At 53.1% G+C, this 24,895-nt stretch overlaps 1 protein-coding gene across 1 annotated transcript in view; it reads right to left on the reverse strand.

Annotated features, from left to right (window-relative positions):
- The window catches only part of NEURL1B (neuralized E3 ubiquitin protein ligase 1B), a 33,654-nt gene extending 12,711 nt beyond the window's left edge, over positions 1-20,943 (reverse strand). The window contains exons 1-2 of the mRNA XM_021695684.1: positions 20,913-20,943; positions 2,721-3,266 (exon numbers count right to left, since the gene is read on the reverse strand). Of these exons, the coding sequence (XP_021551359.1) occupies positions 2,721-3,266; positions 20,913-20,943 (577 nt within the window). The remainder of the gene's footprint in view (positions 1-2,720; positions 3,267-20,912) is intronic.
- Positions 20,944-24,895: the final 3,952 nt, after the last annotated feature.

Raw genomic sequence — 24,895 nt, forward strand, 5'->3', positions numbered from 1 at the left:
TATCTGTTGCCTGAACTCAAGCCAGAAAAATCATAAAAGCTTAGCTTTCTTATTTTTATTATAACTTTTTTTTTTCCTGATCATGAGTCCTTAGTAACTTTGGTGGTAGTGGTGGGGATCACCCATAATCCCTTTACCCAGATGTCCCCAATGTCAATTTACTCTTCCCCTGGGAAGGAAACATTAAGCTTTGATCACATGCCAGAAACTTCCCCATTATCTCATGTAACCTTCAGAAAGAAAAATAACTTTATTGCCCTTTCTCATTGTAAAAGCACTATAAGCTCTTCACACATTTTTTTTTTTTTTGGTAAAGTAACTCATAGATGTCTAAAGAAATGAAATTCACCTAGAATCCTATCACTCAGAAATGGAATTCCTTTGAATCTCACTTGTAAACCTGGTCCTGTAGCACAGGGCTTCCTATCAACCAGCACATCTCCGGCACTGCCTGAAGATAAGGAAACTGAGGATCACGTCTACCACGTTACACCAGTATTCCAGGGGGTTCTCTCCCTTTCCTCCAAGGGGCTTGGGGCATTAAAGGGGGCTCAGTAAAAGTTTGCTAAGTGAACAAATGAACGGGGGAAGAGTCCATGACTCCTCAGATTAAGTCATCAAAGGTTCCTTCCAGTTTGTATTTTCAAAAAACCCTAACCCACTTGTGCAAGATTACAGGGTGGATATGATTTCTTGGCAGTTACCCCAACACATGGGCTATATGAGGGAGCAGGTGAATGAGGTGTGATTGTTTCCCTGCTCTGAAAAGAGAGCTCCAAAACAGAGTGACAGGAGATCTGGGAGGCTTTAGAAACCTACATCTCTTGGAGGTGAAATGCAAAACCTTCTATGGAAAACTCGAGTGTGGGGCAATGTGGTTAAAATGCCCAAGTAAGGCCCCAGCATAACAGGGTGGGTAGCTATTCGTAGTCTGGTCTGCCTAAGCCTGGAATTCAGACATGTGCTTAGCCCCACATGCAAATGGGCAGAGATTCTGATTTTTTAGCTGTTATTTCTTGAGTACCTTCTATGTGCCAGGTACTGTGCTGTGTCCCTTTCATATACCCTCATGTCCCCCAACAATGCCAGGAGGTAATGCTACTGTGAATCCATTTTACAGATGAAGAAACTGAGACGCATAGAGGTTTAGTCACCTGGCCAACCCCACACAGCTGGCAAGTCGAGAGCCAGGTGTGGAACAGAGGTCTGTGTGACTCCCAACCTTCTACTCTTAACCACTCAGAAGTTCTGCCTTCCTTCTTCTGGGGAAGGAGGGCACAGCTGGGATGCGTGTCTTTTCCCTCCTTGCCCAATGGTGGCGTGGGTGGTAGTGGAGAGCAAGGAGCCTGGGCCAGAGTTTTCCCTCAAGGTGCAAGGCAGAAAAACCAGAAACAGCCCAGACATTCAGATCCACCAGCTATGGTACATCTATATCTTGGAATACTACTCAGCAATTAAAAAGGAACAAACCACTGATTCACACAGCAACAACATGGATGAATCTCAAAAATAATGTGCTGCGATAAAGCAGCCAGACAGAAATGCATATATACTGTATGATTCCATTTACATGAAGTTCAAGAATAGGTGCAACTAGTCCATGGTGAAAAATCAGAACATGGGCTGCCTCCAAGAAAGAGGGGAACTTTCTTGGGTTATGGCTGGTGTATAAATCCGTCCAAACTCAAACTTAAAAAACAAAAACTTTAAATCTGTGTATTTACTGTGTATTTACTGAAGGTAAGTGACAGGTAGGGCTGTGTCCAGATCCCCTGAGAAACCTGATCTCCCTTCACTTCCTCAGAAATCAAGGTTGGGCTGGCTCACATGTAACCTGTGAGTTCAAGAGCTAAGGCCACAAATACAAAGGTCAGTGGTTGCCAGGGGCTGGAGGCAGGGGAGAATGGGGAGTGACGGCTTAATGGGTATGGGTTTCCCCTTGGGGGTGATGAAAATGTTTTGGAACTAGAGGTGATTGTTTCCAACTGAATGCCACTGAATTGTACACTTTAAAATGGTTGCTTTGAAGTTATGTGAATTTTAAATCATTTTAAAAAGTAATAAAAGAGGGAAAAAAGGTCTCAAGGGCTTCTTCCCCAAGGGTTCTCGCCACCAGGATTTTAACATTAGCGGCTGCCTCCTCTGTTAGAGCCAGGGCTAGCCTGGCTTGTCTGCCTGCCTCCCCAGTGGACCTTGAGCCCCTTAACGGTGGCCACTGTAGATAACTCGAGGACTGGGGCATAAATTTGATTGTTAAGTGGGTGTGTGAGTGAATGAATGAATGAGCAAATGAATATACCTGTGTGAATGACTGAATACACGAATGAGTGAGCAAACACATGCATAAGTGAGTGAATGAGCAAATGAACAAGAGAGTGAAGGAATTAGTAAAGGAATGGACAAAAGACTGAGTGAATGAGCACAAGTACCTGATGTATGAGTGAACCTGAGCCAGGGCCTGGACTCTGGACCCAACCCTTGTGGGTTCCAGTCCTGGCTTTGCAACACAAGTTATTTAACCTCTCCATGCCTCAGTTTTCTCACCTGCAAAATGAGTATGGCGGGTTGTGGTAAAATAATAATAATAATAATAATGAGTTAAAATGTGTAAACTGCTTAGAACAAGGCTTGGCAAAGTAAGCCCTTCGTGTTTGCGAATATTAAAAAAAAAACACATCCATGCGCACAGAGACCCAGTGCCTGGACGGCGCGCGACCTACCGAGGAGCTGCACCTCGTCGGTGATGCCGTAGACGTCGATGAGCGCCCAGAGCGGGCCGCCCACGGCCACGCCGCAGTGGAAGAGCACGGGCTCGCCGTCGTTGACGCTGTAGAACACGCGGCCGTGGCGGTCCGCCCAGTAGGCCAGCACGGTGTCGCGCAGCGCCAGGTTCTCGGGCAGCGCCTTGGCCCAGTAGCCAGGCCGCGTGACAAGGTCGGGGCAGGCGTACTTGGGGATGTCCTGGGCGCTCATGAGCGATGGGTCGTGCGCCGTGAAGCCGAAGCGCAGCGCGCCGCTCCAGCCCGGGCGCACGGCCACCAGGCGCAGCCGCACCTGCTCGTACAGCCGGATGGGCCGCTGCGTGAACGTGACGCCGTTGCAGAAGCTGTTGCGTCGAGTGGCCCGGCGCGAGTGGCCATCCAGCCGCACGTTCTTGCCTTTGGCCTGTGCGTGGAAGCGCGGCGCTTCGCCCAGGATTGGGCGCCGCTCGGGGCCGGGGCCGCAGCACGGCCGGGTGGCCAGGAGGCGAGCCGGCGGGCTCGGGTCTGCGGGAAGAGACAGGCAGGAGGGTTAGAGCCCCTCAGAACTCCGGGAACAGGTTCGTCTTTTCATAGTCATTTGCATTTTAAATTTCATCTTAATTAGACCCGTAATAAACTTTGAGAAGTTTCCAGCTACCGCCAGCCTGCCCAAGGCTGTCACAAAAAAGTCACTATGATCTGTGACTTCCCCTCCCATTTACCCATAGAAAATGAAGGCATTCTTTATAAGCAAGGTTGGCTTTTCTAGAACATGCCCCTTGGAGGGTTCGTTTCTAAGGGAATTTTGCACCAAAGGACCTCGAGAATCTTGGGAGGGTCTCTTTTCAAAGGAGCTGGCTGCTGGCCACAAACTCAGGTGGCTGAGTGTTGAGGTGGGGGCTTCATCATTACCACCTGTCCTCCTCCATCCCAGGGGCAGTTCTGGCTCTGGCAGCCTGGGAGGTGGCAGGGTGGGTCATTACTGCACGAGTCTCTGCTGCTCATTCACAACAGCAGCTGAGTACAATTTTCATGGCAAGTGCTTATAAATCGCAGGCGACCCCTGGCACACAGTGGTCTGTAATCGTGGCAGAAGAATAGCCACCTCAGGGAATGAGAGGCCACTGTTGGGACCACTCCTCCCACACCCAGCCATGGGGTTCACTGTGCTCTGGGCACGTTGCTGGGCTTCCATTAATACTGAGACTAATGGGAGCGAGGGCAGGGGGAAATGAGAGATGTGATGACGAGGCAGGCAAGCCATGGCTCCCCTCCCCAAGCCCGTGGGGGAGGATGCCCCAGTTAGGAGGTAGAAAGCCATGCTGGGAAGCTGGAGGCCCCTCTCGAAACAGAAGCCAGTGATCCACAGAAGACAAAATACAAGGACTGAAGCCAAGGTCCTGCATAAGAAAAACAAACAAACTTAAGGGACTTTAATCATTCATTCATTTAACAATGTCTAGTGAGCACCTAGTGTGTGCCAGGCACCATGCTAGGCACTGGAAATACAGCAGTCACCAAGAGGGATAAGGTTCCCACTCTGCAGGAGTGGGCATTCTGGGGTGGGGGGCAAAGTCAGACAAGAAGTAAAACATACTCTACCTGGTGGGAGGCACCACAGAGAAAAACGCAGTCAGGAAGTAGGGGGGAGAGAAGTATTAGGATTTTCACAGAGGGCCTCTTTAAGCGGTGACTTTTGAGCAGAGGTGAAGGGAGTGAGCCATGAGGGTAGCTGGAGGTAGAGCTTTCCAGGCACGGGAACAACACGTGCAAAGACCCTGAGGCGGGAATGAGCTGGTGTGGCTGAGAAACAGCAAGGCGGCCAGCTGGGGTGGTGTGAGCAGGTGGGGGAGGTGGAGGCAAATGAGAGCAGGGCCCGAGCAGTGAGGGGTGGCAGGGAGGGAGGGGGTGCTGTGGTCGCTGCTTGTTTTTTCTTGAGCCAGTTTATCCTACGTGAGAGGGACATTATTGGGGGTTTCGGACTGAGAAGTAGTGAGACCGCTCAGGCTGCTGTGTGGAGAGGGGACTATTGGCAGGGGGGTGGCCGAGGAAGCTGGGGGCTAGGGCAAGGCCACTGGATTATCCCAGGCACAGATGAGGAAGGCTGAGATTGGCAGGTGGGACGGTACCTGTAAAGGTGGTGAGAAGGGGTCAGATCCTGGATATGTTTCGAAGGCAGTAGAGATTTGGAGTTTTAAGGTTTTAATGAGAGCTGAAACATTCCGTGTACTTGCTTTGGATGGTTAAAATATAGTCAATAAATAAGACTAGTAACGGATACTTGACGGGGAGGCAGAGAGGTGGTGAGGAGGGATAGGGAGATACTAGGATTGGATCCTGGAGGGCAGGGGCTTTTCCATTTCATCTTTGATTCTCCCATGCTCAGCAAAGGCCAGTCACACACCAGGCACTTGATAAAAGCCACCTGCCGCCTCTGTTATTTTAGAGCTAGAGCAGACCTCAGAAATCATCTCTGATAAGCCCATTTTACAGGTGGGGAAATGGGCCCAAAGAGGGATGGGGACCTGCCAACTTCAAGGTCAGTGGGCGTCTGGGCAGGCTGCCTCTGAGGCAGGAGGCAGAAGGGCAGAGGTTACTTTCACCCAAGGAGGATAAGGAGAGCACTCTTTGGCTTATAAGCCAGCTTGAGCCAGGTTTCTGATCTTTGCAGCCCAAACTGCCTTGATTGGTAGGAACCTTGTACGGGACAGCGGGGCGAGGGGACCACAAAGGGCTTTCGCAGAGCAGGCCCAGCACTGCCTGCTAGGGAGGGGCCCCCCAGGCAGCGCAGAGGGTGGACCCAGAGCCACACTGCGGGTCATCTCCAGAAGCACAAGGATAAGAGCAAGGGCCCACTGGAGAGCTATTTTGGAGGACAAAAATCAAACAAGGGGAAATACGACCCGGTGTAAACCATCAGGAGAGGCTGCCCAGGGACCACAGAGCCCACGTTCTCCATGCACGCTGTAGCCTTGTGCAAGCCACCCAGCTTCTCTGGGCTGCAGCTTCCTCCCGTGTCCACAGGCCAAATCCTCCCCAAGGTCCCCACAGCTGACACACTCTCCAGGGAACATTAAATATGACCACAGATCAAAAGCCCTTCTGAGCACCAAAGCCCACAAGCCACGGTTATGTGATTACTTTCCTCTCCCCCTGACATCTCTGCTGTTTCCCCATCCTTCTCTCTCAACTGGAGAATTTCTTTACCAAACAGCTTGGGAATCCTAAGTAGATATCCTTTCAGAGCGACCTGGCGGTTGAAATGAACACTGGCTGGGGAGACACACTGCTTTGTTCCTACAAGGGGAAGCTTCCTATAAAACCAGCTATATGTTAGGACAAAACACAGCCAAGTGATCTGCGAAGTTTACATACTTGTTGAATCTTGATTGTACGATCCAACTTCCTTCAGGGAGTGAGGGATAAGCACTCTTTCTACCCCTCAGAGGCCAGTGTCCTGACATGAGGTAGAAAGACCAGAGTGAAAGTGTCTAAGAGTATGTGTTATTTATACAAATTGAAAATGCTTAAGATGAAAGAACAGTAATAAGCAATCTCCAAATTGTACACCACCAACTGCTTTTAGCTCGGCTCAGGGAAAGTGGCTTCCACAAGAAACAGAGAAATGTGAATGCGGGCCCCAGGGGCCCCACAGAACATCCTAGTTCAGAGATGTTAACGGAAAACCCGACATTTAAACACCACAGTCACGTGATAGTTTGGTGAGGAGGAGGAAAATCCCTCCTTTTTACCTACCTTCACAGCCTAACTCACATGGCATTTTCCATGGTCTCTGCGCGGCCCTTATCCATGGAAGAGCCCCTGGCTGTGCCCTCCCTGTGTGCTATGCCTCATGCCAGAGGTCTTCTGGGACATGGGATTGTAGCTACTTCTCAAAATCCTTCACCTGCAGGATTTTCTAGGCGAGAAACAAAACTCCAGGCAGCAGAGACACTTCCCCCTCAGCTGCGAGAAGCAGTGTAGAGATGTCAGCCCAGCAATGTCTGATCCCAAACCAGCGTCCTTTCCTCCAGTCCCAGCCTTTTTCCACAAGCGGTGTGGAAGTACTGAGTACTAAGTAGTCCTCAGCACCTTTTCCAACTTCACTGCAGTCAGAGCCCGCATCCAGTTTTGCTTCCTGCCTTTTGTTTTCTAACTCAACATTACATAAAAAGCATTTTCCCCACATGGCTCCTGAACACTCACAGTGCTTAGGTTTCTTGGCTGCAGAATATTCCATCAAGGGCCACAGTGTCCCCCACCGTTCCTCTCCTGGGGATCACTTCAGCTGTTCCCCCAAATGGCCAAGTCTGTGGGCACAGAGGTTCCTAGCTGCTGGCAGCAGCACCAGATTCAAACGGGCACGCTGTCACTGGTGAGAAAACCTTCTGCCAGGAAGAGGCCCCCACACCAGGTCAGGGAACAGGCCCCAGGCCCCTTTCTTCCACCGAAGGCTGAGCACCCGCTGGCCTTGTGAGGGTGCCGCCTATGGCCAGGGAGCCCCCTCCTCTTCTGGCTAGGAGTCAGACCTGGGGACTCTAAGGACAAGGCAGGGCAGAAGGGGTGTTGTCCGGTGGGAGCCCAGGAGACCTCTGCAGTAGCCTAGGAGGGAGCAGGAGACATTCCTGACCCAACGTCACAGCTGACCAAAGGCTACTCTAGCCCTGCCAAGACCAGAGGGGAGGGTCTTTCCAGCGTTTCGTCAAGGAAGCAATGCCTGGACTCTAAATGTAGGGGCAGAGATTGAGGGGGGTGGCACTGAGTGGCTGTGGACAGTTAGGGAGGACGGGACTCTATTCTGACTAAATAAATGTTGTCACTGCCCACCCTTAGACAAGTCCTTCGGTTAGACAGGTGGACATGAGAGCAGCTCGGGTGGTGGCTAATGTGTTTTTCCCGCATCTGTGCTTTAGAACACACCTCATGGGCTCTGGGTTCGAGCCTGTGCTTTGCTGCTCATTTGCCTGGGGGCCCTGGGCAGCCACGTCACTTCCCAGCACCGCAGTTTTTCATCCGGAATGGCACGTGACCTTAGACCCCTGTCTCGGGCTGCTAAGAGGCTGGGAGAGCGTAGAGAGATCGGGCAGAAATCCTGGCACATAGTAGATGATCACCAAACGTTCATTTCCTTCCCCGTGGGAACAGCAGATCCAACTCCTGGGTGAGCCCTTCACCTCCATCCCTCCCAGAGTTTCATGTCCTAAAGGAGGCAGTTAAAGAGAACATAGGCTTGGAGTCAGACAGATCTGGGTTTAAATTCTGTTTTGTCATCTCATAGCGGTGTGATTAAGGTCCATGCTTAACTTCTCTGGGTCTCCCCATCCAGCGCTACAAAACTGGCAGGAGTCCTCACTACCCTGCAGGACCACTGTGAGGAGTTTTGAATTTGCGAGGTAAATCCGTCAGACACGATGCGTGGCACGTAGTAGGTGTTCACTAAACACGTGGTCTCTCCCATTAGTCACCTTACTTCGTTCCTTTGACAAGAAGGTTTCTGATGTCCTTTGACATCAGAGACGTCTACTTGTAGGTCTGGGGAAATACATCTGGACATGTTTCTCCATAGAGGGCTGGTGACCTTGGCCAGGAAAGTCCTCTCGAAAACCCTGGGGTGGCCTTCCCTTAGTGTCCGAGGACAGAAGCCCATTTTTAGGACGTCGCAGCAGTGTCCCAAGTGTGCCTCACTCATTGCCCCAGCCCGGGCTCTCCACTGATATAAAAAGAGCCTGAGCAAATGGCATTCACGGCCAAGAGGATGGCAGGAAGCAGCGCTCCAGCTTCTCTGGCCGCCGAGATGACAGCCTCCAGCGTGCCGGCATTCAGCAGATGGCATCCTGGCTGAAATTTGCAGCAGGTTCCGCTCCACGGGGAAAGGGACTCGCCAGCCGGGAGAACGGTCTATTCTGTACCCTCCTTTCACACGCAGCCTATTACTGAGCCCCTTTATGGGCCGGTGAGTGCCTCTGTTTATTCGATTTAGTCTTCGGTCCCAAAGACTAAAGGGTAGGTTTTACCACCTTCGTTTTCCAGGGGGGGAAACCAAGGTCGCAAAGCTGGGCGGTGGCAGCAGAGGGCCAGGCCTGGGCCCTTCCTCCCACACCCCACCCCTTCTCCAAGGCAGCCCCCTGTAACCATTGGGAGCATGGGTCGTGGCCCTTGTTAAGGGCTATAAAAGCTGTATAAGCCTTTCTCCCCTGAAAAATACCCACACTCCGTGCACACAGTTTGGCATACAATTTCAGGGACTTCCTGGACTCACACACCCTCTAACCTCAGACAGTGCACCTCTGGTGAGAAGTCGCTGGTTCAAGTGACATTTGCCCAGGTCCACAATTCAAATCAATGCTGTTGGCAGTAGGAAGCAACATGGTGTGTGTGTGCGCGCGCGCACGTGTGAGCCTGTCCTTTAGAGAGGAAAACGCAAGGCTGGTATTGGCAAGGCTTCCCTCCACCCAAAGCAGGACAAGAATATCAGTCTTCTCTGGCAACAGGAAGTACCTTTGCCATTGGTGGGTTTGGAAGTGGGCTAGAAAAAAAACTAACGAGCCTTCCCTCACCTCTGCCAAATGGGGCAGTGACGGGCACCCAGGAGACAGACGCCAGGGGACTGGGACTTTGTTCTCTGCTTTAGAGGCCTGGTAGGCCAGCACCCAGGATGGAAAGGGGCCAGCCCACACTGGAAACTGCCACCCTGCTCCTCCCCGCCCCTTTTCTTTGCAAACAAAACCCGGTCACCCCAGTGCAGCCGGGAAGGCCCCGCGCTCCTGTCAACAGTTACGAGGAGGCTGGGGAGGGAGGCCGGAGGTCACGCGACACTGCTTGTTGGGAGCAAGGCCCACTCCTTCCAGGCCTAAGTGGCAGCCCTCTTGGCTCAAGTGGGCTCAGATGCGCCGAGTTCCCAGGGGGTGAGGTCATGCCAACGCCCCCTCGAAGTGTGCTTAGTGGAGTCAAGATTTCCTAGCCCTTTCTGACCCTCTGCTAGGCCCCTTCACTGAGGTCTCTTCCTGATAAACTGCCCCAGGAAATTCCCAGGTGCCAGTTCCCATAGTTAGGGCCCCACTGCCATAGTGGGGCAGGGTGGAGGGAAATGTGCCCTCATTCTTTCTCAAGCACATCACTTCCTCCTTCATCTGACATTCAGGGGGCGTGCACTCCATGTCAGGGCCTGCACTGCTACAGGGACCCATACGCTGACCAGCCACACACGGTCCCTGCCCTGTGAGCTGAGACCAGCAGAGGGACAGACACCGACACCAGGACTGCGCGGGGTGGGTGGTGGGGAGGGCCCGGGCCATGGGGACACGTCTCAGAGCAGCCCCTCTACAGGACTGAGGCAGAAGTGGCTAGGAGGATGATAGGGATGGAGAAGTGTGTTTGATGCGGAGGGAATAGCGCTTAAGGAACTAGAAGGAGTGTAGGGCAGAAGGGAGAGGGGAAGCTGGAGCCGGAGTCCGGGGCTGCATCACAAAGGGTCTTAAAGGCCATGCAAAGGGGGTTAAGTTCCTCAAGAAGGCACTGGGGACCACTGAAGTGTTTGGAGCAGGGAGGAACCCCTGCGGATCCACCTCTCCAAAGAATGAGAGTCAAGCCCAGTTTCTTCCCATAGAAACTGTCCCTCTCTCTCTTCTCAGCCTATCAGAATGACCCAGCATAGCGGGAGTAAGAAAAAGAGTTCAGGTTGTTTTGTTTTTTTAAAGATTTTATTCATTTATTCGACAGAGACACAGCGAGAGAGGGGACACAAGCAGGGGGAGTGGGAGAAGGAGAAGCAGGCTTCCCGCTGAGCTGGGAGCCCGATGTGGGATTCGATCCCAGGACCCCGGGACCATGACCTGAGCTGAAGGCAGACGCTTAATGACTGAGCCACCCAGGCACCCAACAGTTCAGGTTTTGAATGTTGCTTCCAACTGCTGGTCCAGTCCTGCCCCTTGGCACCTGCTTCTCCTCCAGGCAGCCCCTGGCAGCCGCCTGGTGATAAGCTGGCTGAGCCTGCCCCCTTTCTCCTTCTCTTCGCCTTCAGTGTAGCCTCTCCCCTGGCCTGGTGGGGCCCAGCAGCCTGACTGCTCACTAACCTGCAGGGCTCCATCCCGACTCTTTGGAACAGCGGATCCACTGGTCCTTCTCAGGGCCAAAGCAACACTGGACAAGGAAGCTCTCCTTGAACTCCACTGTTCTGGCTCCTGGAGCCGAGGCAGTATTCTTTGCAAGCCCCACTGCCGGGCAACGTTTGCGGACTCGAGGGGTGGGGAGCCCGCGTCTGCGGCACACCACGTGTGCGCCATGTGCCTGCCGTGCGGCCCGTTCGCCCCTCACCACCCGCTGCCGGCTGGCTTCCAGATGGCGACACCGAGGCCCCTCTCTGCACACCCTTACAGAGGCCCCCTGGTGTGTGAGGGCAGTGTCTGCATTCACATCTGGTCCTGTTGGACTCCAGAGGCTGCACCTCTCCTGTTTTATGCCTCACTCCACTCCAAGGTCTCTTGGGGTGCCTCCTGACCTGCAAGAAAAAAGCTAGACTATGTCCAAGTAGCTTAAGCCACCTTCTGGTAGAAGAGGTGGAGGGGTGCCCTGGCTTGATCTCGGGGAGGGGTGGGGGGGTGGATGTCATCAGTCAGCTTGTTTTGAGCTGCTCAAAGGCCACAGTTTGGCGGAACTCAAGATGAACAATAAGCAGCATCTAAAAAAGGAAAGCGGGTGACTGATTACAGCAGGGCAGGGATGGAGCCCCCGTGCCTCACGTCCCTAAGGCCCAGAAAAGGAATTGGGGGTGGGGCTCAGTCAGAGAGACAGACTTTCCGGGGGGCAGTGCAGAGACTACAACTGGCCCTGCGCTCACCAGACCTCCTGTGGTCCTCCTGGGGGAGGTGACTGCCACCAGACCCATTGCCAGTGAGACAGGGAGGCTCCGAGAGGTTGGGAGAGCTGCCGAAGGCCACACGGCCAGGACGCAGTGGAGTTAGCGTTTGAACCCAGACCAGCCTGGTTCACAAGACTAGGCAGAAGAATGCTCTGGCTGCTTCAGGCAAAGTGTAGAAGTCATCCCTGCACGGAAGGATCAGAGCACAGTGCCCGGCACACAGTAGGTCCTCAGCTAATGTTTCCTTCCCTGCCATGTTTGTCTCGGAGGCCTGCAAAGAAGGGACTCTGCAGGATGCCTCTCCCACTCCGCTTCCTTCTCTGAAGACCTAGCTTTCTCGTTTCCCTCCGCCTCCTCCATCATGCTGACCACCCACTAAGAGAGTGAGGATTGAGGGTGCTGCAGGAAGCCTGTGTGGTTCAGGTAAACAGCTGGGTCAGGATTGGACTCTGATGTGAATCCGAAATCCATGCATGCCCTTGAGCATTCTTCAGAATTGCTTCTCTAGCCAACCAGCGGGTACTTTAGATCTCTCACAGGGACCTGAGAGGAACAGGACTGTTGGTCTTCTTGTTCCTCCCACCTCCACCCCAGTCCCCCCATTGCAGGAGCACAGATTCCTTGCCTTCAAGGGGACTTCTGGAGTCCTCGTCTTGTGTTGGGCTCAGACTTCTCATGGAGTTCCCTGTTTATACCTCACTGCCTCCCTGTAAAGGAGGTACCATCATTATCCCCATTTTAAAGATGAGGAAGTAGAGGCTCAGAGAAGGACATGCCTTGCCCAGGGTGACCCAGGTTAGATATAGTAGAACTACTTGAACTCAAGGCTGCCTCCAAAACCAGTGCTCTTTCCATCACCTCTCTTGGGATTCCAGCCAAAGACCTCATCTATAATTGTTCTGGGAACCGGCACAAAGTTCTGGTCCCCAGTGTCCCATCTGCCAGATAGGAGGTAGGTTCTGAGCACTCTCTGGTCCTAGGAACAGAGCCCCTGGGGGACTTGTCTGCAGGGATGAAGGCCTCGGCCATCCTCAGAGTGAGGGAAATTCCGCTGTCCCATCTCCTGACCTTGAATTGCCCCGAACCTTGAGGGGAAGGGAAGTTCTTCTGTGGAGTGGAAAGTTACCAAGCAGACCCGGCTTGGGAGATGCAGGGTATGCGTGTGCCCACCCATCTCTTAAATCCATCATCCTTGGGGGAAAAGGAAAGAAAACACGTGCCCAAGGGATAGAATTGTAATATAAACAACGCGTAATGTTGAGGATATAAACAGAATACACTTGTGAAGAGCTGTGGGCACCCTGCTGAGTGCCAGTACTGCCCCGGACACCCGCACCCCACCCATTTCCCCAAATGGCTTACTCATAAAAGCACTTTCTCCCCACTGCCCAGAGGTGAGGCAAGAGGCCAGCTGAGTCCCAGTAATAAGAATGAAGAGAGAGGGGCGCCTGGGTGCCTCAGTCTGTAAAGCGGCTGCCTTCGGCTCAGGTCATGATCCCAGGGTCCTGGGATCGAGCCCCACATTGGGCTCCCTACTCAGCGGGGAGCCTGCTTCTCCCTCTCCCACTCCCCCTGCTTGTGTTCCCTCTCTCACTGTGTCTCTCTCTGTCAAATAAATAAATAAAATCTTTAAAAAAAAGAATGAAGAGAGAAAAAGGGACAAGGGTGAGCTGGGACTGATGTCCAAGGATGACTGTCCCGGACCCTGGTGAGGGCAGGTGGCTGCATCTTTCTGTGCCTCAGTGCCTGAGCTCTAAAATGGGCCGAAGAGCTTCCAACTTGAAGAACTGGCAGGAGGATGTTATAAATGAAAGACTGTGAAGGGGCCTGTAGGTGTTCAGCAGATGAACACCGGAGAGCATTCCCTTAAGACCCCAGGGTCAAAAAGCACTTTAATGAACAATTCATCCTGGACCCATCTGATCCTCAGTTGCCGCTATGATGTCCATATCAAGTCCCAGTCGGGCTAAATACCAGTGCCACTCCAGCTAAGGGCACTTCCTCCTCACGCCCTCGTTCCACCTGCAGACTGCTTCAACAGTTAGAAAGTTCTTCCTTTGAGCTGAAATCTGCCTCCACATGATGGCCCTGCACTGGTCATGTCTGTGTTTGGTCCACGGTGCCCTTCCCCATCAGGTCTGCTCTCTGACCGTCGGGATCTGCAGAGAGCTCTCAGGCCATATTGCTAGGGATTCTCTGCTCCCCTGGGGATGACATGGGCCTCGCTTTGCTGTCTAGAAAGCCCTCAAGACATCAGCTGTCCCCTGAGCTGCTTTGAAAGGGGGTTGGAGATCTACACATCAGGCTTCGGGGACTATCAGCTGGGGTCCCCTCAGTGAGCCCCTAGACCACTTGGAGACCGTCCCCACCCTGCCACGCCCAGACACAGGACGTGAGACAGACACCTAAAGAAGTAGGTAAACAACCAAAACCGAATCTGCCAGGACACTTACAGATTTCTGCTTAATACCACGAAGGCTTCCAGTGCCAATGTGAAACAGTGCCCACCTGACCTCCCACCCTGACTCGACAGGCATCCTCCCCAGACTGACATCCTCTCCTTCTAGCAGCAATCGTGTTGCGCTACCGGAGCTGTGTGCCCTTGGGCAAGTTATTTTCCCTCTCTGTGCCTCTCTGTTCTCTCAGCAGTCAAAAGGGAGTAACAACAGTAGCTGTCTCCTGAGGCTTGTCCTGAGGGTCAAATGCGGGGACCTGCTCAGAATAGTGGCTGGCACAGACCGGCTGCGGGACACAAGTTAGTGGTTCTTCTCTGGGTCTGTCTCCCTCAGGAGCACAGGGCTCAGTGCAGAGCAGGGGCTGCTTCCCCAGTAAATTCATAATCATAACAGGCACCCCGTGTGAGCCCTTACTATCTGTCAGACGCTCCACATGCCTGCGAAGTAACATCATCATCCTCTTTCTGCAGAAGGGAGAACTGAGCACAGACAGGTCGAGTTGCTTGTCCGGCTACTAAGGGGCAGGACCAAGATGCAGCCATGAAGGGCCACAGCCTGTGCTGTTCCCAGCTCTGCCGACAATGACAGCACAGCAGGGGGCCAGGACGCTCCTCACCTGCGGGAAAGCCTGGGTGTGGACAACAAAGGACTCTCACCCGAGCCCCGTGCCCTCGCTGACAGATGGTGGCCACTGGCTGGCCCTCTGGGCGCCCAGGGCCCTGTGAATAGCTGGCCAGTGTTCACCAGGCAGAAACATCAGGAGCCTGAGCCCGAGAGACGCAGGAGGAAGGGGTACAGAGTTCAAGTTCACCCTTCTCCAGGGCAGGATTCCCAGAGGCCACCTCTACCTTTTGAGTTTCAAAGTCTACAGGCCTGGGGTGAGGTCGGGAGGGGTGAGGGATGAACCTTTCCTATGGGCAGCTTCATTCTGGCTGCTGTGGACAGAAGTGATTCATCTTCCCAGGACAGAGAAGGTGGGAAGATGCACCTGCAGGCAGGACATGTTGAGAGCTGGGGCTCAGGATGAGGACAAGGGGCAGTAGCCCCAAGAGGCCACAGGGCGCCGTGCCCTTTGGCGATGGAGGAGAAGGAGCTTTGGAGCTGGCTAGGCATGGGGTCAGATTCCACTCTGCCATTTCCTGGCTGCCTGTCTCAGGGCACGTCTCCTTTCCCCTGTGAGCTCAGTTTCCTTATCTGTGGAATGGGAGACTACTGGAAGGCTGATCCTGACGGTTTAAAGAGGACGAACGAGATAAAGGGCCCGGTATGCGGCAAGCATGCAGAAGCTCTGAGCGCTCCACTGTAGGCCAGGTAAGCGCCTACTACCTACAGGGCTGTACCCAGGCCTCCTTCCTTTTCCCTCCCCGCTTGAAGCGCACACCTGGCTTCTGGGCTTCTATTTTAAGCCCTCACAGAGCACCGCGAAGTACAGAAAGCCCTTTGGTCCAAAAGAGGGCAGAGCTGACTCTTCTTCTCAGTGGGGAAGATTAAACCGGGGAAGATTAGACCGTGCTTATGGCCAAGCCCGTGAAAATGCTACGCCCCTGCTGGCAACCTCGGCCCATCAGCCCAGCAGGGAGCGCGGCAGCTAAGAAATCTAAGCCTCCTGACTGCGGGCTGGCCTGCAAGAAACCATCCCCTCCTCTGACTTGGCCTCTGCCCACCGCTCGAACCCCACGGATCACCTCCACTTGCACTGGGACCCCCAGAACGCCACAGCTCCCCACGTATGCCCTGTTCTCCCTCCACTCAGGCCTCTGCACATCTAGCCCCTCTGTCTTGAACAGCTTTTCTCTCTTGGCTAACTTATCTGCTTTCTGGTCTCACCAGACAGCACCTCCTCCAGGAAGCCTTCCTGCATCCTTTTCTGGGCTCTCAAGGGCCCCCACTTATGGTAACTGCCCTGTCCTTGTTGGTCTTTCCCACTAGACCTTGAGTCCCTAAGCCCAGGCTGTGACCCCAGGCTCAGCACAGAGCCCAGCCTGGAGGTCTGGTGAACAAATGGAAATGGCAAAATGCAACGTGCTAAGAAGAGTCTTCTCATCAGAAATCTGGTGTCCCAGACAAAGCTGGAGAAGCCTTGGGAATTGCAGTTGTTGGTACACATGAAAGGGATGCCTCCCAATCCAGTCCTGGGCTCAAGGCTCATGATCACCTGGGACTGGGCTTTCAAGGCAGGAAGTGAAATGCACCTCTCATCCGTCCCCATCCAGGGACCCAGGGACCCCAGGGGTAGGTTCAAGTCCTCTCTTTCCACAGCGGCAACAATAACCATGACCATGAAAGCCCCAGCCATTGTGCTAAGTTTACCTGCCCTATTCCATTTAATTCTTGCCACCCCAAACACCAGGGAGCTCCCCCTATCATCCCCACTTCACAGTGAGGAAACTGAGGCACACAGAGGTAAGTACCTTGCCCAGAGTCACTCTATTGAGCAATGGCTGAGCTGAGATTTGAAGCCAGGCAACTGGACTCCAGGATCTGTGTTCTAGACCCAAACACCAGACCTCCCGCTGCTGTGGACCAGCGAGTGGTCTCACCACAACTCTTCATCGCCGGGGCCCATGGAGTCCAACGCACACACATGCACACACAACTGAAACAAAGTCTATGAAGCAAAAATTCTCCTTACTACCTCAATGCACCGTATATTTTTTTATTCTATTCTATGTCATTAAGGATTTTTTTTAAAAGTTGGTCACGCATGACCCACAGTAGACAGACCAGTTGGTCTGGTGTCCAGGCCTTGTTTGGGGCCCTGGGCCCCTACCCCTCCCTCTCTGAGGCACAGGGCAGCCGCACTTAACCACCTAACCAGCTACATGTCCTATTCTATTCCTGCACCCTATTCCTCTTCCACTAGGGGCCAGCTCCACGGGGGCCTCCGGTGGCTTCCGTCCCATTCACAGCTGAACCCCCAGGGCCTGGCACACGACAGGTGCCCACAAGATGTCCGTTAAATGAATGAAGGTGCACACTCAGGAAAACGTAGGGCAGGACAGACCCCGGAGTCACTCCAGCCTGGGCACACGGCCCCTAAGGACAGATGTTGCCTGCCTGGAAAATGGGGCTAAATATAGCCCCTCTAAAGGGTTGTTACAAGGATTTGAAATAGATAACATGGGTAAAGCCCCTGACTCAGAGCCTGGCACAGACCAAGGTCAGCATACTTCCCTCACTCCAAGCTCCAGGATGCCTGACTATTGAACTAACACTAAAAAGGGCCATTGGCTTGGTCAAGCATGGACCAACTTGATGATTAAACCCAACTGGCAGTTTGAATTCTGTCTCTTCTCCAACCAGAACTGTGGGTGAGCCCGAGAGGCGCGCTGAGGGAAGGGTGGCAATGTGCTGGTGAGAGCACGGGCAAGAGCCCCGCCGCCCTGGAATTCCAACCTCTCCCGGCCCCGCTTGTTTACACTTCTATTTTTTTCCTTACAAACCCCAGATTAAGGGAAACAGGGCCCAGAGAAAAGGACCATGTGGTATTAGGAATAAGACAGACCAGGGTCTTCTAAACCCAGCTTTGCTAGTGCCTACCTGTGTGAGTTGGGTCAAGTGTTTTAACCTCTCTGTGCCTCATTCTCCTCATCCATAAAATGGAGAGGAATGGCACCTTACTTTGCAGTATTGAACTGCAGCTAGAAAGAGAATGGGTAACGCACACAGTAGGAGCGTGGCAAATGTGAGTTTCCTTGCTGGCTCCTGGACAGTTCTCCTTATAGGGCATTCGTCTGAATTTGCTGATGCCCTTTGTGAAGACTGCCAAGGGGCTTCCCACATCAATCATAAAGGACCTCCCTTTCTTTGACATGTCATTATTGCACACAATAACATGACATATTTACTTTGGGGCACCCAACACATGTTGTCTGAACCATGGATTGGGAGGATGCTGCATGTCGGAGGAAGAATGTAGAACTTTGGAGCTAAATCAACCTGGATTCCAATCCTGGTTCTACCAACTGGATGAGCCATGTGAGCTGGAATGAGTCATTTTATCTCTCTGAGCCTTGGTTTCCTTATCTGTAAATGGAGATGATGATCCCTACCTTGCAGGGCTGTTGCAAGCATTAAATTCATTCATTCATTCAACAAATATTTACTGAACATCTGTGTACTAGCCACTGCTCCGGGTGCTGAATATACAGCAGTGAATAAAAAGACAAAATCCTCCCTGGGGAGACAGGTGATTAAACAGCTAACTACACATATCGTGTGGCACATGGTGACCATGCTAAGGAGAAACACCAAGTGGGGGAGAGTAGGTGGGGCATGCCGGGGGCAGGGGTGATGGCAGGACCCGCACTGGAGCGGAGAGCTAAAGGAAGCGAGGGGGAAACCATGTGGAGGTCTGGGGGAAGAATGCTCCAGGCAGAAGGATCAGCAAGTGCGGGAGCCTTAAGGAGAAGCATGCTTGGCATGTAAATGAAGCCACATATGCAGGAAGCCTGGCATGGAATCCAGGTGCTCAGCAAATGCCAGCTCTCTATTTCAAGTCCCATAGAAGGAACCCCACGCATGTGTCCTTTTCCTGAGAACGAAAGCACAAGGATTTCTACAGGGCAAGACTGAGCCAAGTGTTCTTTCAGCCTAAGATGCAGGCAACATGTGAGCTCTACGACTGGTTTTTGAGCCCCTGCCAGCCACTAGGCTCTGGGTTGGGCAACCAGGGATACAAGATAATTGAGACACGGTTTCTGTCCTCAGGCAGCCCTGAGGCAAGTTCTGGACAGGGGTAATGACAATGCAATGTGGTCAGATGAACAAGCCGAGCCTTAAGAAGGTATCTAGGTAGCAGAGCAAAGGGTGGGATTGGTGTGGGTGGTCAAGGAAGGCTTCCTGGAGGAGGTGACAACTAAGCTGAATTTTAAGAAATGGACTAGACAAGGAAGGATATTTCAAGTGTGGCGAGCATCACAGAGTTGTAAGAAACGGCAGAGTGTGTGTGAGAAACTAATTACACACAGGTGGGAAAACAATAAACGGCCCTTCATATTCTCAGCACAGCAACCTGATGTGTCTCAGGAACTCCAGCTCTGTCCCCTTCCTCAAACTCAGGTCAAGCTTCAGCTCCAGTGGAGAATTTTAAATTTTCACACTTAGTTACTGCAGTGGGTAACAACCTTAACCCTCGGCTCCTAGCCCAGGTGGCCCAGTCCACAGAGGAAGAGCCCTGTGGGATGGACAATATATAAATCTCCAGCTATTTTTAGCCTGCCTGGCTGTGTCTGTCCCTTCATCCACCCTACAGCCGACCCACAGGTGGCAGAATGGCTTTTTTACTAGAACAGCATAAATATTTTTAATTAAGAAATCCTACAAAGGGGCCCATGCTGCAGCCAGGTGTCTGTGGCTAGGAGAATATCTGCTGCCATATTTGCCAACAGCCCTGGACACCTCCGGACCGGGTGGGTGGGTCCTTCCATCCCCACCCAGTCAATATCTCTGCTCATAAGAGGTGGAGGCCACTGGCCCATAAGTGGACCTGGGTTCAGATCCCACCTCTCCCTCTGACTAGCTGATGACCCTCTCCTGGTGACTTTACCTGTCTGAGAATATGGGGGTTTTGAATGCAGTGGCCCTAAAGCTGCCCAGAAGCTTATAAACTAGGAGTTGCTCCTCTTGCATAGCCCAGCCTTGGGAATCCTGGGCACAGCATCATCCATTTTAAGACCCTCCAGAGGAAGAAACAATGATTTTTTGATATAAAGCCTAGAAGGGGGGACTATATGGGAGTGTTAGAGCACAGACCAGTGATAGGTCTCTCTCCTAAAACCTCACACTAAATCTGCACTGCAGCCGACTTGCTTCCCCACTGAACTGGGCCTTGGTACTTTAAAAATACACACATCTCTCACTTTCTGCCTAAAAGATGCTACCAATGCCCAGCCTTAAGCCAAGATAAAGACTTTTTCTAAAGACTTGGGGTGTGGGGGACGACTGGGCAGGCAGACAGGGGGCCCAACCCAGACTCACCTCCTATTAGCAGTATGACCTTGGGTGAGTCATTTCTTCTCCTCGGAGCCTCAATTTCTTTATTTGTAAAATTGGGATAAACATCTTTACCACAAAAAGCTGCTTTGCATGCCGCCCTGGCCCTGGGGTATGCAAAATGCCTGACACAGAGCCCCCAGTGCAGTGATCTGTCACCCAAATCACCAGGTATTCTCTAGTAAGTCCTCCTCTGCCCCCCACTCCCACCTTCCCACCTCACCCCCATCCCCTTACTCTAGCCCCGGAAATTCTAAGGTGATGTTAACTAGGGGGCGATGCGTTCTGCAGCGGTGACTCCGAGGGACTAGAAAGCCCCCAGTTGAGCGGACACCAGAGGGGGGCGCAGCCGGGGTGCGCGTGGGAACATGGCCAAACCAAGGCAGCATGTGCCGCGGGGGCGCTGGCGGCTGGAAATTGGGGTACCCCTGCAAGCGCCCCCCCACTTTCAGCAGCTGCAGTCTCGGCACAACGGGTGGTTCTGGCCGTCGGAAGCCCTGGGGAGCCCGACTCCTGTCACCCCCCCAGGGCGCCCCGGGCTCCCTCCTCAGCGCCCTCGGGCTGAAACAAAGGCGAGGGGGCGAGCGGCAGCGCCCCAGCGGCCCCTTCGCGCATCTGGCCAAGCAGGGAGAACGAGGAGTGGGGTCCCCAAGGTAACCAGGACGCGGTACCCGTCCTCCCGGAGCGCAAAGCCCAGCCAAGGGGCGCGCGCGGAGCCCGGGTCCAGGAGGCACCGAAGACTCCAGCCCGCTGCGCGCCGAGGGCTCCAAGGGGGTGGGGTGGCTCTCCGGAAGTCACCCAGCGGGTCCCCTGGGGAGAGGAGAACCCCAGCGCCCGCCTCCCGGGCAGGGCTCCCCGGCGTACCTGGCAGGGTCCTGTGCACGGTGTTGCCCATCGCTGCGTCGGGGCGCGGCGTTGGCGGCGGCGCGCTCCGGGTGCACGGAGGCTAATAACGCGGTGGGCCGGGGACCCGGGCCAGGGTCGGGCCCCGGGGCATCGCGGCTGCACGGGCGAGCCGGCGGGCGGCAGCTGGGGCGGGCGCCTGGAGGGAGGCGGCGGCAGCCGGAGGAGGAGGCGGAGCCAACCGGCCCAAGCCCGCCGGCTCCGCCTCCGCCTCCGCCTCCCGCCGCCTCCAACCGCGCAGGGACAGGCGGGGCGGCGGCCGCCGCATCTTTTGAAAGTTTGGACCGGGCGGCGGGAGCAGAACCGCCGAGTCTCCCGCTCTCGCCGCTCCCGCGCCCGGGGCAGGAAGACGTGCCGCCGGTTGGGTGTCCTCGGGGTGCCAGGCCTTTCATTCATTCCTTCCAACACTTCGCTAAGGCCTAGTGTGTGCCAGGCCCTCTTGCAGGCGCTGGGCCCCAGGGGGCCAAGCCCTCACCCTGACGGTGCACTAATGAGGGGTGCGGGGTGAAGGGGGGGGTGGGGATGTACACGCAGGCAGAAGGTCGCCTACGGCAGTGTAAAGGGCGGGGTGACCGTGGTGGGGGTGTGCTCGCGGACCTACAAATAGAAACCTAGGCAGTATCCAAAGGTTGGGAGGAGGGAACATATTAGAATATTTATTAAGCGCATGCCAGCCACTGTGCTGGACACTGTAGGTAGAGACAAGGCATGTAAGTGGTGAAAACAAATAACAAGCACTTTATTATTTTTATTTTTAATTTAATTTTATTTTTAGAGTTTTTTTTTTTTTTAAGGTTTATTATTTTGAGAGAGAGGGAGAGTGAGCAGGGAGAGGGCGAGCAGGGGGAGGGACAGAGGGAGACGGTGAGAATCTCAAGCGGAATCCCCGCTGAGCGGGAGCCCAAATGCGGGCTCCATCTCAGAACCCAGAGATCATGACCTGAGGCGAAATCAAGAGTCAGAAGCTCAAGAGACTGAGCCACCGAGGCGCCCCAAAATAACAAGCAATTTAGATCACACAATATAATGATCAAAGCCAACAAGAAAATAAGATAACTGTGTTATAGTAACTTTGGGGGGCTCAGGGAGAACCTGGGGCCATGCCAGCTCCATCTGAAGAAACAACAAGGAATCATCCATGGGAAGAGCTGGGGAGCATATTCCTGGCAGAGGGAGTAACAGGTATTCCTCATTCACCCCACAGGTATTCTGAGCAGCTCTTTCCTGTACAAGAACCCAGACCAAACTCAATGGGAAGTGAAGCCTGCTAGTTCCTGCCTTCACAGGGCTCTGTTTTGCAGATTAGAACACTGAGGCTCAGAAGGTGCAATGACTTACCCGAGAAGACCCAGCTCTCAACCAGTTTTTTTTTCCAACTCTACTTTCCATGCTCTTGTATCCTTTATGAAATATGTGTTATTACTCCCACTTCACAGATAGGGAAACTGAGGGTCAGGGAACGGAAAAGAGGTGCCCAAGATGTCCCAGCTGGTAAGGGGCAAAGCTGGCCTGGAGCTATGTGAATGAAAGAGGGATATCTAGGACAGAACCGCCAGCTCTGTTTCTCCAGTGCCTTCTGCCTAGGATTCCTGATGCATCCCAGAGGGTTCTCATTCTTCAAGGTTAGCTCAAAGCCTCCACCTCTGGGAAGGCTTCTCTATACCCCACCCACCCTGACTCATGTACGTCTGCACATAAGGTTGCCTTGTATTTGAGTTACTGATTTCTCATTATTACAGGTGCTCTCTCAGTTACTTAATTTTTAAACACAAGTCCTGTTCGAGAAAGGTACATTGGTTCAAAACACCTTCAATCCATATGAGTTTGGGATGCATATACAGGTCAGAATTATCACCTAAGAAGCCAAGGAAATTTTCCTCATGCAAAGCAATGTGGTGCAAATGGGACTTTGTGACTACAAGGGCCACAAAGAGAGGGTCACAAAGGGTGACTGCAAGGGAGGTTGGTACAAACAGACCGTTTAAAGATCACTTTCAGAGCATCCAAGTAAGCGGCTGTGCTGTGCAGACCACAATGCACATCTGCAGCAAATAAAGCCTCAACTGCCCCAGTGTTATGCAGATGGTGCCTGTGGAGGGGACACTGTTCGGTGGCCAACTGACACATATCGAAAAGGGCCGTGTGTTAGCCTCTTGGTCCCTGTGAATAACATCCGCTGTGGAGGGGCGCCTGGGTGGCTCAGTCGGTTAAGCGTCTGCCTTCGGCTCAGGTCATGATCCCGGGGTCCTGGGCTGGAGCCCTGCAAAGGGCTTCCTGCTCAGCGGGAAGCCTGCTTCTCCCTCTCCCTCTGCCCCTCCCCCCTGCTCATGCGCTCTCTCTCTCTCTCTCCCTCAAATAAATAAATAAAATCTTAAAAAGAAAAAAAAGATCTGCTGTGGAAACTGAAAAAGCACCCTCCAACACACACCAGATGATGGGGACACTGGCATCAAAGCCACACATGAAGAGTTTGAGCCAAACAGTTTCTTGAAATTTGAGCGTGGACAAAGGCAGTCTTTCCAAATTAATGTTTTATGTAAAAATTATTTAAAATCTGTATGTCTCGCTAAAGAAATAAATATTGTAAGTAGATGTCTATTTTATCTCCACCCTTTAAAGTTTATATTATTCAACTTTATTGTGCATCTTCTCATTGGAAGAAAAGGGATTGCTCTTAACCTTTCCTTGGGTTGCCTTATATTTGTGCATGTATGGTCATTGCTCACCCCTCTGAGGTACGTCTGCACTTTCTCCTGTCCCTCAGTTATACCCTCAGGGTAGGTGCCATAGCTGTTACCCTTCCATTCACTCCACTGGCAGATGCTAAGCCTCCTGTGGGCAGGACCCGGGTCGTATTCATTTATAAATCTCCAGTGCTCAGAGCAGGACTGGTGTACACAGATGGTCAGTACACCTTTGAATAAACTGATTGCAGAGATGTATTGCTCTGAACTGGAAAAAGAAATGGAAGAAGAGAAGGGCAGGAGGGAGGATGGGTAGGAAAGAGCTGTGAAGGAATGAGAATTAGTTGATAGTAGCCTTGGATTCTGGTGTGATCACTAGTGATATGGGTGGGGAGAAACAAACAGAATAGGGGTCACCTTCCCAGAAGTATAGTCTCTAAAACAAAGCAGGGGCTTGCTGCTCCAGCCATTCGAGGAGACGATGCTTTGGGCACCGTACCTGAGAAGCGAGGCAAAGCTGGTCCACAGAGGTGGGGAAGGAGGCTTTGGGAGAGAGAGATCCCTGGCACAGGGGGTGTGCAAACAGAAGCAGGGGACAGGGGAAGCATCCTCGGACCTGGGCAGCAGCCTCTGGTCATAACCTCTCCCACCTTTGAATTCCACGCCCCCCCCACCCTTTCCCTTAACCACACCCAGAACCCCACAGACTGTGCTGCCCTCCTTTAGTACCAGGGCCCGTGCTTGGGTTGCAGGGGCCCCTGGGTGGGGCCGACTCTCTTGGTTGTGCAGTGTTGGCACGGCCTCCCAGGGCGGTGGGTATAGAGGGGAGGCCCTGGCCAGGTTTACTGGCATTACTCCCACAGGGCACGCCCTGGCATGTGCTGCCCCATGCAATAGCAGGCAGTCAGGTGCACCTCGTAAAAAGGGCACACACTGAGCTCAGGGGTAGGTTGTGTGAAAAGACCCCTTCTTCCAGGGAACCGAAGGGTATTTGCCTACACTCCTCTCCCCGCAACTCACTCAAGAACACAGAATCCAGGTTGCAATCAAACCACAAAGCTGGGTGTTTTAAATTGCTACAGGAAGGCTCTACCTTTCAGTAAACTCCGCCTATCAAACCCTCAATTCCCGGCCCCAGCAAGTCTTCACCCACAACAGCAACATTTTTTAGTTCCTGGTTACTAAGCGGCAACCGGGGAGCGGGCACCAGGCTGTGCCCTGGGAGTGAGCCTCCTCGAAATCTAACAGTGTGGTCATTGA

Source organism: Neomonachus schauinslandi, chromosome 7, assembly GCF_002201575.2.
Source record: "Neomonachus schauinslandi chromosome 7, ASM220157v2, whole genome shotgun sequence".
NCBI lineage: Eukaryota > Metazoa > Chordata > Mammalia > Carnivora > Phocidae > Neomonachus > Neomonachus schauinslandi.